At 36.5% G+C, this 14,222-nt stretch overlaps 1 protein-coding gene across 1 annotated transcript in view; it reads right to left on the reverse strand.

The window, feature by feature from the left end:
- Positions 1–282: 282 nt before the first annotated feature.
- Positions 283–14,222, reverse strand: part of LOC132543472 (E3 ubiquitin-protein ligase PDZRN3-B-like) — a 175,132-nt gene continuing 161,192 nt past the window's right edge. The window contains exons 9-11 of the mRNA XM_060206975.1: positions 8,214–8,327; positions 4,787–4,915; positions 283–1,776 (exon numbers count right to left, since the gene is read on the reverse strand). Coding sequence (XP_060062958.1) covers positions 283–1,776; positions 4,787–4,915; positions 8,214–8,327 — 1,737 coding nt within the window. The remainder of the gene's footprint in view (positions 1,777–4,786; positions 4,916–8,213; positions 8,328–14,222) is intronic.

Raw genomic sequence — 14,222 nt, forward strand, 5'->3', positions numbered from 1 at the left:
AAAAAAAAAAAACATGATTGTTGCTAACAAAATAAACATCCTTTGGTTGAAAGCTGAATTGAACAAAACATTGCGTAAGTTTGTATATTTCCATGGAAACAATACCCTGAAACACTGGTCATCACATGACTCAAACGGAGAAAGTCGCACCTCATCTGTGTATTCCTTGTGGACCGGAAAGATAAGCCTTAATGTTTACATATAATGTAAATTAATTTGTGATCTTCAAGATCCATTCGAAACCGTTCTACATGAACACATGTAACATGACTTTGTCGAAAATCACACGGTTGTCACTGACAGTAAGGGATTATATGTTTTGCCCTCAGGCACGCGACTTCCATGGGCTAACATCTCCTGTACTGTAGTGAAATCATCAAATACTTTCTTGCCCTTGTGCTTCATCATTTTACGGTGACCTAACTCTACGACATTCACCTCCTTTTTCTCTTCAGTTTCTTTTAGAGTTTCCATTTTAGCTTTCATCATAAGCTCCCTGCGTTTTTTATGGTCCTTGGCTTTTTCTATATGCCGTTTCTTGTCCTCTTTTGACCAGTATCGCCCAGTCTTTAATTCACTCATTGCATCATCATCTGTAGTCATCCCACAACGCTCTTCAGAAATCTTTTTTGCTCGTTCCTTGAGCATCTTGTTTCTGATTGGTCGCCTTGTGATATAGCGTGTGCCATCGGGACGACGTTTTACAACCCATTCCATTTCCCCACTGCCAGGCGGAGTGGCATTTCCAGGGGACTGTCCACCAGGTGGCAGTACATGTGTTGACCCACTGCCACTTGAAGCATAGGGTCCAGAATTACGTGGCCGTTTCTGGTCCATCTGCTGTTGAAACAGTTTCTGCTGAATTTGAATGGTGTGCTGGAGGTTGGCTTGGTTAGTATACATCACATCTGCGTATTTCATGTACAAGTCCTGCAGGGATTCACCCATTTTATTTTTCTGTTGTTGAAGTAAGGGAGTACCAGAAGGTACAGAGTCTGAGGGAGTATTTGCCGCTAAAAACGTATCCTCACTGGAACTCTCATGAGACCTACAAGGAGTCTGTGTTTGTTTTTCTGTATCACTTAGCGATGTCATTGTAGGAACACTCGGTATGGGGGCTAAACACAGCATAGAGTTTTTGAATCCTTTCTCGCCCTCATCCGACGTTTGATTAAGTTCAAGGGTGAGTGGGGTGCTACGACAGCTCTCCCCAGTGTTATAAGCACTTGTGGTCGAAGCATCACGGTCCCCTTTATCTGAGGAAGCTTTACCGCCAATTGTCAACCCCTTTATAGAGGGCAGTGTATCCTTTCGACCCAGACTGTCTATTTGGTCATATAATTGCACATGCTTCATAAATTCAAGACGTGTTCCCATACGGGGCACAATTCTGGGACTACGATATGGTGTTTGATCACGAGGACTCTGCGCTTTGGACTGGTCACGCATGCGAGCATTTGCGAGTTCCTGACACTCGAGCTGAATATCCTCCATCTCTTTGTTGAGGATAGCTAGCTCCTGTTCTATACTACTTTGAGAGTCTTTCCTCATCAACATCTCTTCTCCACGCATCTCCCCACATCTACGCGCCAAGTCCTCACGAAATCTCTCGCACACATCCGGCGGAATCATCTGTACCATACCCTCCTGGTCCACAACCTCTGTTGACAGGAAGCTCTCGTCACTATAATGCTGTTCATCCTTCAGGTGCTTGTAATTTGGGCGGAATTTTGATGTAGCTGCTGGAGAGTTGGTAAACTCTGACTCGTACACATCCTGTAAGACAAAATATATCTATATTAGCCTTGTGTTGAGATACACAGAAACACATTACACTAATTAACTTTTTATATCAAAGAAGTTTCTAGATTTGAGTTGTTTAATTTTCATGCTGATTCTAAATATCGTATGGATTTTATCGTGCAAAACAACTTTTTGAGATAACTTTGTATTGCATTCAAACCTCTCTTTAATCCAGTGAACATTAAGACTGAATCTACATCAAGATGATACAGACAAAGCAAAATTATCATTTTGTGACAAGACTAATTTTTCATATACACATAAGGTTTAGTAATGTCCTTGTTTAAAAGATTAACGAGTGTGGAGGTTAGACATTAATTGTCTGTTTACAAAGTACGTGACACCATTCACCAGTCTGAGTCAGAAACAACACATACTCTATATCTATCCAATGACAACTGTCTCAGTACTACGTTTGTAAATCACATGATTAACAACTGTTCCGTGTTTAATTGTCTCAGTACTACGTTTGTAAATCACATGATTAACAACTGTTCCGTGTTTACTGTCGTCACAAGTCTACCTCACCCGACTGCCGTTATTGGTGATGTTTCATCAGTACTGTTAATAAGCATGGTAATAATTGTATACCTAAATCATCTGTAATAGCCCCTGGTTATACCACATCAAACATGTCTAGGTGTGGCTTCAACATTACATACTTACATGCAAAATAAAATATGTAGATATATACAGTAGATATTATCATGCATGTTGGAATTGTGGCAAGGAAATATTAGAATTTTTTTGACATTTTGGTCAGATAAATTAGTAGGAACACATTTTTTCTCCGTTAATGTTTTTTGCACTATATGATTTTTTTCTTTCATAATGCTGTTTTATGAAGTATTGTGACTTGTCTTAAGTTTAATTTTGTTCAATTATCAAAAAGAAAATACACAAACTTATTCTGATGAATGAACAAGAGTTTTACTGATTTATAATAAATATCTGTTTGTCAATACATATATATTTAGGTATGATGATTATCTATATAGTGTACTGAATCTACTGAATGGGATAAAATAAACGCTTTTTGGTCTCGTGGAATACCATCACGAGTCTTTGTACGGCAGTAGTGCTGAAACCCGCATTAGACAGGATATATAAATGTACTCAGAGATGAAATCTAGGCAAACAGGTGAGCCCAGCTATCTGTTGTGTCTGATACAGGCCAAGCCAGACATCCTTTGAAGTTAAGATACAGTTTCATCAAACCATTATCTATCTGTAGGTTTACAGTGATACATATCACAAACTTGAGTTATCAGAGAAGAAATATTTCCACTTTGCAGTATGATAAATGATTGTATAGAAATCTACCCTCAACAATCCTAAAACAAATTTATTTTTAGCTAATTTTTTTTCCTCCTGTCTGACATTTCCTGTATTTACCGCGTTTAGAATGAATATTTAACAGAATATTCCGGTGTTACTATGTTGTTAAACAGACTAAGATCCAATTTCTAGATTTCATGTACAAAAATTAAACAAGTATTTCTCCATTTCGTTCTTATTCAAGGCTGATTAGCCCGACAGGACTGTAATCAATGTAGTGGAATTTCTCCGTTTTATCTACTGTTCCGTGTACAATGGAAATGGATCTGCTTGATTTTCGTATTTGTCAAAAGTTTAGGACAGAGCATTGTGGCACCTCCATCCATCACACGAGACATTGCTGGTATTATCTTATGTTAAACAACAGATTACTGTACACACTAACCCACTTAACTTGACCTAATTTATTCAAAGTCAAAACATTTCAGTATCAACTTCAATTCAGGACAATTTTTCAAATTCAGTTTCAAAACCTTCTGTCTCCCAGGTGACTAAATACCTTGTCAAATCTTACAGAGCTTGTCTGTTTTCTAAATTTTTTTACTGAATCGGAATTGAAAATTTAAATTGTAAAAATGTGAGTAACAATTGAACTATTCAATGAAAAAAAGTTCTGAGGAAACTAAATTTGTTTGAAATTGAGTTCCAAAAAAGGTGAACAAACAGGCATAACAGACAAATTAATGTAAAAGCAAGTATTGTATAGATAACTGATAAATGTTTATTTACAGGCAACACAGGAGAATCTGATAACTGAATGATACACTGTTTGTGAAAGTTTTATTTCTAAAAGAACACCTAGTATCATGCTTTGATATCTAGAGGAGGTGCTTTGATATTTACTAGTAGAAACACTATCACAATGACGTTGGATAGAATCAAAGGCTGTTGGGACAGGTGCTCCTTACCTGGCGTACCTGTCCCATTTGTCACTCCATCGTGTAGATCATTATAAGGCACATTTACTTCAACATTACATATTGAGACATAACTGAATCAATATGTTTATTCTCTAAAATGATAGTCGCCCGGCTGTATGATTTGTGTCTCGGTTCAGCAACTTAACATGACCTATAAATATATACACTGGTGACTCAAATAACATACCACAGCTGTTAGCTTCCTCTGATGAATTAATGACATCAAAATTTAAATTGTCATGGTGATTTGACAATTAGACTTTAGAACGCAGTTCTTCTCATTCATACTTTTTACAAACAGCCTCCCCTCTGATTCGCATCCCCCTGCCCCCCTCCCTCTTTGATCATCGTCTACAACTATTATAATTACTGTACCAACACTATCATCCTAGCGCCAAAACGTCCCATACTTTTTATGAATCTACTCTGATTTGTATTCTCTAGGATCAAATTTATGGCATATTAAAACATTTTTTGTTGTTTGATAAATTCGTTGAGAGTATTTTTGATATAACACTTACTCAGCTGAATTTCTGTGATTGATAGACTCATTGTCGACAATATGGACAGACTGATTTCTGATGCTTGGAGTTTAGAGGAGGTACAATCGGTGATTTGGTTTAGAAAAGTCAGAGTTCATAAAGAATAAACAATAAGATCTATGGACTAAGTAACAGACATGATCTGAGAGAACCAGATACTTCAATGCTTTTGCTAAGACGTACCTGTTCGGAACTCTCTTCATTCCTTAAACTCTCATCTGTACGTCCCACACCACTATCTTTTTCGTGTTTGTGCAGGGAGTTTTCCGTGGTAGCAGTGTCTGTTGTCCCACCTTCCTCATCAAAATGACCCTGTTCAGAATAAAACAAACTTAGAATAATGATAAAATTCAACAGTCAGCAAAAATTGTTTCATAGTTATGAAATATTCCCATAACCGGTAATTAATCTTACTCAACTTTAATTTGACTATTTGTCATTTCAGTTTATCAAAAGTAACAATTTGTATACTTATATATTTGCATTACTGATTCAAATATTATTTAAGTTTGATCTGGTGTGAGTGGTGAGGTTTAAACAGCTTTTTCACCCAATGATAAAGCTCTGAGGCTAATCGTACTAAAACAGTCCGTCAGCCAAGCACGGTAGAAATAAAAATGGCGAAGTCAGAGCTGCTCAGTAATGAGACAGAAATACATTCTCACATGTCACAAGCAGTTACGATTCCCTTTTTACTTCATAATTATTCAAATCATCTAATACAAGGGCAGCATAAAATGACCTGAATCAAAGCTGCCATCAGGAGAATAAAAGTTCAAAGTTATTATCATTGTGTTTAAGATAACAATGAATTTCAATAATCATAAAAATAGTTTTATTATTATATCATATTCATTAAAAGCTAGCATGCTACATAAAATATCAAGTATCATGCAGACGTAATAAACACAGGGCTAAACAGGTCATACAAATTACAGAGAATGACAATCAAATTCTGTACTTTTCTGTAATGAAGATATGTTGGTTTGGGGCCACGATAATCGTGTACACTCTGTTCCAATCATCAATAGATCCACACTGAATGCAGTATTATCACGGCTTTTAACAACACAAAGACAATGCACTGTACTCGTAAATCACAGAAAATTACAAACCATTTTTCTTCGCCAATGATGTTTGAAATAAAAAGAGATCCCTTGAACAGGCAGAATTTTCATGAGTGCTGTTGAAGTGAGATTGGAGCAAGTAAAAGTTTAACTGTTACTTCCGAGTTCAAACTGAGCAATGACGAGTTCAAACTGAGCAATGACGGAAGAGTTCAGTGATTTGTTGAAACATCAAAGATCATGACTTGTTGGAGCTGTCATTTAACTTTCAAATTAGTGCAGGGTGGCCTGGAGCGATACGATGACAATACTTAGCAAGAGTTCTATCCTCTACCCACTGTCATTTAACATGAGAATGAAGGCAAGATTGGAGTTACCCCAGGGCATACAATATCCATATCTTTTCAAATCTGGTTTTCCATTTTTTTCTGTTAATATTTCAAAGCAGGAGAGATAATGTAAAGACATAGAGAATAAGACTTGATGATGATTGGACACAACTGATTTCTATTGAATAGGGGATAATGGATTGCATAACTGTAAAATACATCTTCATTGATCTTTTCATCAATATGATAATATGACAAAGAAACAGTTTTCATAAAAGGCATGAAAAATAAAATACAGAACTTAAGCCTGTAGGGAGATTTGACTTCAAAGGGCTCAGATCTGTCCCTTCTCACCTCCCTTGTGAAATAGCTAATGAATATGAAACCCTAGGGAGCCTGATAAACACTGGGCAAGCTGTTCTGGGTCATTACAGATTCATATTCTCTGTCCTTATCTCTCAATATTTTACAATGATGCTGTAACATCCAATCCTATTTTAATTGGCTCGGCAGGACACTATAGAAAATGTCTCCATTCGTCCTCAACCGAATCCTGACATTTACATGTCATTTCATCTCCTGGGTCAATTAAATTCAATTAATTTTTTTGTTTTCGGGTTTTATGTTTCCGTTTGATCTGTAACATTATTGATGAATGATCAGTGTACCTTGTATAGAAAGTGAAACCAAACAATGATTCATGCTATAAATAATTTACTGTCATTAGGCATGCTCCACTGACAAAGGAATCATTTATTAAAGAATATAAGTACACTGTAGTTGTACTGTTTAATAGATTCATACATGTGTTTATTTACTGTAAAAAAAATTTCAATGAAACCAGTGATACCTTTGACAATTTGTAACGAGATATGTCAGTGTAGCCGATCACAAATTAGACTTTGTCTAAAACTGAACCAGTCGTATAATTACAAAGCCAGCACAGCGACACGATACTGTCAGAAAACTCCGACCAGTCACACGATATGGTTTCATGAGAGAAAAATAATAATTGTCTTCAACAATGCTGTACTCGACATATTTGTTTATTGAAGCTGTTGTAGCAGGTGATATACTGACTGAACCTCAGTTTGGATGAAATGTTGAAGAAAACTACAGAATGCAAGTGTACGTGTAACCCTTTGGTATCGAAATGAGGAATAGTCCAAAGATAAACAGGGTTAATGAGTAGACAGTGTAAAACTATCATAAAACCTATAAACCTACCGCTAAGAATTGTCAGAGGTTGAACAGAAGGCAAAATCATACCAGAAAACAAGAATACAGAAATTTAAAATACTGAAATTTTATTGCCTTATTGAAATTCAATCCATTAGCTTGTCCTATCTCGGAATCAATGTCTAGGATTTCATTCTGTATTCAAACTAATTACACTGGCACCAATATACAAAGTCGCGACAGGCTGGGAGTATCTCAGCTCCTCCGAATCTTTACCTTATCGCATGCAATGTAATTAACATGAGAAAATAGCTTTCTCATTTACATAATTTGTGTACAAAAATCAAATCACATCACAGACAAGCATGCTTTCCAAGACAATATAGTATTTCTGACAGACTGAAGGCAAATTGAAAAAGTTTACATGCATCTTCAAACAAGTTCACAGATGTTGACAAGTTATAATTTAACATCACAGAATCTAGTTTGACGAATTCATTGGAAATATTTACATTCTCAATGAGGAACACTTATGTCCCACCAGAAGCCAAGCATAGAGAGGCCACAGTGATCTTAGTTGTCATATATAAATATATACATGTAACAGACAGATTAAGTATCAAAACATAAATTGGTACAGTAACACCGTCAGGACTAATTATACTGTATTACAGTAATGAACACAGATTAATTGGTACACAGAGAAAACAGACAAGTGATGTGTCCCCATTGTTCTGTGGTGCTAAAACAGATTATTAAGTCTAATCTGGCATTATACAAGTTATCACCCACAGGGTGCAGCATGCTGATAAGTTAGCTAATCAAAAATTCTGTTACAATCATTAGACTTAACCATGCAGATTATTTAAGCTAAACATCAATTATGTAACAACTATAGTCAGCCCCCTAAGGGCCTTACGCATGCCAACATCCTACTGGAAGTTACATTTCATGCTAATCAAGTGTTAACTAAGAGATCCACCCCTGGCGAGGGGCACACAGCAGGACAACACAAAGGTCAAGGACAAAACCTACCCTAGCCAACATGGAGGCCATGATTTGCATGTTGTCATGGTGATGTTTTTCCAAAATGTCCATTTGAAAGTCATCAAGAACCCCATTCTGTTCTTCCATGAACCCATCATCCAGCTAAGGAACAAAGGAATACTGCTCAGTACATTGTTGTCCATTAAAATGACACAAGTCATGCATTTTTGACACGAAGAATTTTCTACTCTATATTGTTTAAAAGAAGGAAATTTTTTTTCTGCTATCCAAATATAGAGTTACTTCCCTTTGAGTACTTTCCAAAATTAAAACTTGGCTAGAGACCTAATAATAGTTGTAAATCATAAATTTGATTGAAACCATTAAAATCTATCTGTGTACATCTGTTATCACACCAGAGAACCCCTGAGCAGTTTTGGAATTAATTTATCAACATGACGTGTGAGATGACCACGATCCCACTTGAGGGGGCCTACCATCACACTTGGTATGTGCATGTCCAGTCTCTGTCAGGAATGGCTTTGAAGTGCCAAGTCTGGCATTTGGAAGGGCCATCAAACCTAATTGGCTAACCCGAATCTGAACTTTAAAAACTACTATGTAAAAAAAATGGTCAATTTATCATATGGATATGGAATGGTAGACATGCGAGATCAAAGGCCCAGAACAGCAATGTTCCAACTGTAAATGGACATGTTTTTGTAAGGAATCTGTGCCCAGTTGGAATGGGTAGGGAATACACCAAGTTGTATCAAATTCTAATCTGCCTGTTTACCAGCCTGAGGTTATTGTACCATCACCAGCTACTATCGATTCAGTCTTACACATGCTTATTATTCTCTTTCCTCTCAACAATAAATTGTGTTAAAAATCTCCAAAACTATTCCGTCTAATTTCCTTTCTGTTCGCTAGTGAGATAATTTTTTTAACTTCAATAACACTTCAGAACTAGAGGAAGACAATATTGATTGGATTAAAAACCACAGAAACCATAATTTCTAATTCTGGATGTTCATCTTGGCATTCATTGATTATGATGAAAGTCATTGGAGAGTACTTCTGGCTAAACCTGATGGAGGTGTGCACAGTGATATTGTCACATCTTTACTGAAAATAGGTGGAAGTTACGAAAGTCTGCTGTAGATACTTAACAAAATGACTTTGTATCAAAGAAGCACATATTTTTCCGTTGCAAACTCCTTTATTTTTTATTGTATTGATAAGTGAATTTCACTCGATCCTATCTACAATATATGTCTGTCAAACACTGAAATTTTCTCAGTTGAAATGAGTTTCTATCAACATGGTAAATGAAACAGAAATGAAATTAGACAGTTTGCATGGAATACTTGATAGTTTGAAATAACAATTTTGATTGAAATAATTTTGTTTATGTCATATTCAATTCAATGAAGAGAGAATCACAGCGTAAATAGTTTTGACAAGAACAACTGCGAATAATGTAACAGTACAGACATTCACAAGTGAAGTGCTGGACTCTAGATCAAACATATAAATATTGTAGAGCCTTTGAAAGGGTGTCATATTTACTGACAAATATCATAAACATGCACCACAGCCTCCACAAATATGTACACAGTATAACAGTTGGCAAACACACACATCATTTAATGAGGCAGATCTTGTTTAAATCATCAACTGCTGATTTACCATTAATGAATCGTGAACAACATTAAAAATAGGACTTCATAAAATAACATTGACTGAAACAATTAAGAGAGAGAAGCACATTAAGTTGATTGTGTATTCCATGTACAATAAAGGACTAAAACAATAAAAAAAGGGCTTTTCATTTTTAACCTTATTTACTTCAGGAGCTTAATTAACAAATTAACATATGCCTTATTTTGGATTTATGTCTATAACGGGAATCAGGTGTTATATTATAAAGTTCCTATTATCAGAATCAGTCAATATTTTGCCATTAATGATGACCAGTTGAATATCATCTCACAAAAAGGCGAACAAACACACCTGGCTGGGTAGCCAATTAATAGAAGGCTTACAGATACATCTGACTGGGCAGCCAATAAATAAAAGGCTTACAAACACATCTGACTGAGCAGCCAATAAAGAAAAGGCTTACAAACACATCTGACTGAGCAGCTAATGAATGAAAGCTTAACAAGAGTAGCACTATAAGATGGATAATTCTCTCTTTTTGATCAGAAACAATCCAGGAGTGGAAGGTCAGACAAATTAGGCGTGAAGCGTGAAACAGACAGAAAAGTCTTAACCACTGGCAGATTGGCTAAACAGCTCCAGAGGGCTAAGCATGAAGGTTGTGGTTTATCCCTAGTTAGATTAATTAGCAGATTGTGATATTTCCCTGTTTGTCCTTCTATGGGTTAAGCTACATGAGCTTTGTGATATTTCCCAGTTTGTCCTTCTATGCGTTATGCTACATGAGCTTTGTGATATTTCCCAGTTTGTCCTTCTATGCGTTATGCTACATGAGCTTTGTGATATTTCCCAGTTTGTCCTTCTATGGGTTAAGCTACATGAGCTTTGTGATATTTCCCAGTTTGTCCTTCTATGCGTTATGCTACATGAGCTTTGTGATATTTCCCTGTTTGTCCTTCTATGGGGTATGCTACATGAGCTTTGTCAAGCTTGTAAGTATAGGACTTACAGAAAAAAAAAAACAAAATTGGCAGATCATCAAGATCACACAATCTGAAAATTGAATGAAACTTAAAATTCACAAATATGTATGTTTTCATTGCAAGGTGGAATATGTGTCCAAAATCTGCAAAGCCAGTTGAAAAGTTTATTTTAAATTTAAGTAGGGTAATTTGAATGCATGGAAAGGTTCTTAAAATAGGACCCCCCAACCCCCACACCCATCCTCCCATCCCCGGTCAGTAGACTTATTAAATGTAACCTCCTTCTCCCCTTAGGATGGTAGAGAATTGATTAGTGTTTGGAACCTATCTTTCCATACCAAGGGATAATTGAAAATTAAGGGGTTGCTGCAGCGTTCTTCCTGGTGTGGTAGTAAATCAAAGGCTGCCTACAATAATCCCCCACCCTCTGGGTGGAAGAATATTTAGGAGTGACTAGGATCTTCTCCACCCCACGAGTGGAAGGGTATATATTGTAAGGTAACTGAAAAGTTTCTTCACCCTCCAAGAAAAGTGAAACCTTCCCAGAGAAGGTAAGTACAACCTGGTCTTCCATATCCAAAGATAAACATTACATCACACTGACTGCACACCCCCCCTTACCTAGATTTGCAGCCACTTTAAAATGCAGATTCGAAAAGCACATTGAATACCGAGATCTTTACGGTCATGATAAACTGTAACAACAGAGGCTAACATCAAAGACAAGCCATTTCAGGGCTCTTCTATAGAAAGTGGTTTTTGATTAGATAATTATAAAGCAATGACCAGCTCTGAAGCCTGGAGACAGAATTCTTCCCTGGGACTTTTTTTACGTCATGTAAATGATGCAATTTTGAACTGTGATAAACTAAGATAAATTAGGTATGTAGCTGTTTACAACAGCAGTGTTTACTGTTCTCTGTACAGCTAATTTCTTGTGATAAAGTTTCTACAAGACTGTTGTAACAAAATTCTCTACCAAATAATGGTTTAATCATCTAGAGAGTACATTATATCTCATGTACAAGCATATGTCCTATGTGCACCTATAGAACTCCCTTAAATCTCATCTATCACTGTACAATGCAAATGTGATCTGAACTGAGCTTGTAATCTACTTTTAGGTAAAAAAAAATTCATACACATACAATTGCATTTTCTATGTCTGGAGTTTTTTAATGTTCTTACAAAACATGTTTTGAATTAGTAAAGTTTGGTCTGAAATTTTTCAAAAAATAAAACATGTATAAATTTCATTTTGCTGTGCTCTTATCCCTACTTTGACCAATTTAGATAAACAATCACACAAGCTTGGCAATTCTAATGTTGTGAAGAAATAGACCCGCTCCGTACTTATAACAAGGCAGATGTAGCATCAACATCTCATAGAGAGCTTGGAGCCTCTTTCTGGCAACCATCATAACCATAGAGAGTTTGGAACCTCTCTCTGGCACACATCATAACCATAGAGAGTCTGGAGTCTCTCTCTGGCAACCATCATAACCATAGAGAGTCTGGAGTCTCTCTCTGGCAACCATCATAACCATAGAGAGTCTGGAACCTCTTTCTGGAAACAATCATAACCATAGAGAGTCTGGAGCCTCTCTCTGGCAACCATCATAACCATAGAGAGTCTGGAACTTCTCTCTGGCAACCATCATAACCATAGAGAGTCTGGAACCTCTCTCTGGCAACCATCATAACCATAGAGAGTCTGGAACCTCTCTCTGGCAACCATCATAACCTTAGAGAGTCTGGAACCTCTCTCTGGAAACAATCATAACCTTAGAGAGTCTGGAGCCTCTCTCTGGCAACCATCATAACCATAGAGAGTCTGGAACTTCTCTCTGGAAACCATCATAACCATAGAGAGTCTGGAGCCTCTAAATTGCAATCATCATAACCAGAGTGTCTGGAAACTCTCTATTGCAATCACTGGAACTTCAACTACAATCCATGTTACATCAATTTATAAGTGTCTGGCTACAAAAATATGTCTTATAGCATATCACTTTCCTCAACTCCATCATCTATTTCCAGCACACCCTAAAAATATTCCTCATCATTACCAACTAATTCTGCTAGTATTACATAAAGAATCTCACCTACTTTAAAAGTAAAATACTGACTTGCCCAGGGGATGGAAGGGTGATGGGACCACACATCCTGACTTTAATTGACTTATCACCCACTGATAGGACAGGTATAATGCCCTAACTGTGGCAACCGATCACTTCTCATATTCCAAACCTCTGCTCGACCCAGACTCTCAAATATTGTGGTTGGATAGTTAAGGTTATCTGTGACTAAGATTAGACCAATTGTGCTGACCTTTCAAAACTTACGAGTCATGCTTATAAATAATCTCAAAATGTTTAGAGGAAACTGGAACTCAATGCCTAAAAGAAGAATAGGAAATTGGTAACAAGACCAGTCAGGAAATTGATATTGAAAGTGTGGAAGCTTGGTAATTGTGTGCCAATATCACTAATTAGAAAGCAGTCAGAGAAATTATAATCATCAGGTTACACCCAGCACACCTGACTCTGAATGAATAGAAGACTGAATGGCAATGAAAACAGGCAATAATTTTTCTCTAAAACAACTCTATTTTTTTCATTTATTTTTAGACCTGCATTGTTTTATACAGAACAGAATGAATGAGTAATCATTCCTGAAGTGTAACATGATGCTTAATGTACTAAGAAAAGTATAAAAAAAAAAAGAGCAGTTGTCTCCCCTACCGTCATCCATAACTTTCAACAACATGACAGTTTTTAGTGTGACAATATTATACAACCAAATGGTGCAGCAGTAAAAATCCATATTACTAGGAATGATATCAGGAACAACAGTAAAACAGATCACTTCCATGACCTCTAGCAAGGTCAAGTCTTCGACACACAAGTAATATTTAACCATCAGAAAGTTGTATCAGACACTAAGGATGTCACCACAGCTGTACTTTATTGTAGCAGTCTGCTGACAGTGTTGTTTACCATTGTTAAAACAAGCATGTATACATATACATAGTTATTGATCTTTCAAACACTTGGGAAATCTTAAGACTGTTTTTAATGACTAAAATGAAAGACCTGTTCCCAACACATTTATGTAAGCAATTTAGCTGCATATATTGATCTGAAGACTTAAATCTGGCACTTAAAGCTTTGGGAAAGAGATGAAAGGATTTTTCTGTTTTGTTGTTTTTTTTTTTAAAGATTGTTAAAACAAAGCGAAGAGTTGTATAAAATTTAGTGAAGGTCGATGATTTATCTCCTGTACATAAGGAACAGATTTATTCTGAAAACTTTGGCAAGGACCATTACAAGCTTTTCCAAACAAAGACTAATCCTAGTGTGCTAATGACAGTCAGATTTACACCGGGCATTGGGCATCGGTACACCTC

This window comes from Ylistrum balloti, unplaced genomic scaffold (genome assembly GCF_031769215.1).
Source record: "Ylistrum balloti isolate Yb309-2 unplaced genomic scaffold, AGI_CSIRO_Ybal_v1 Utg369756, whole genome shotgun sequence".
NCBI classification, from domain to species: Eukaryota; Metazoa; Mollusca; class Bivalvia; order Pectinida; family Pectinidae; genus Ylistrum; species Ylistrum balloti.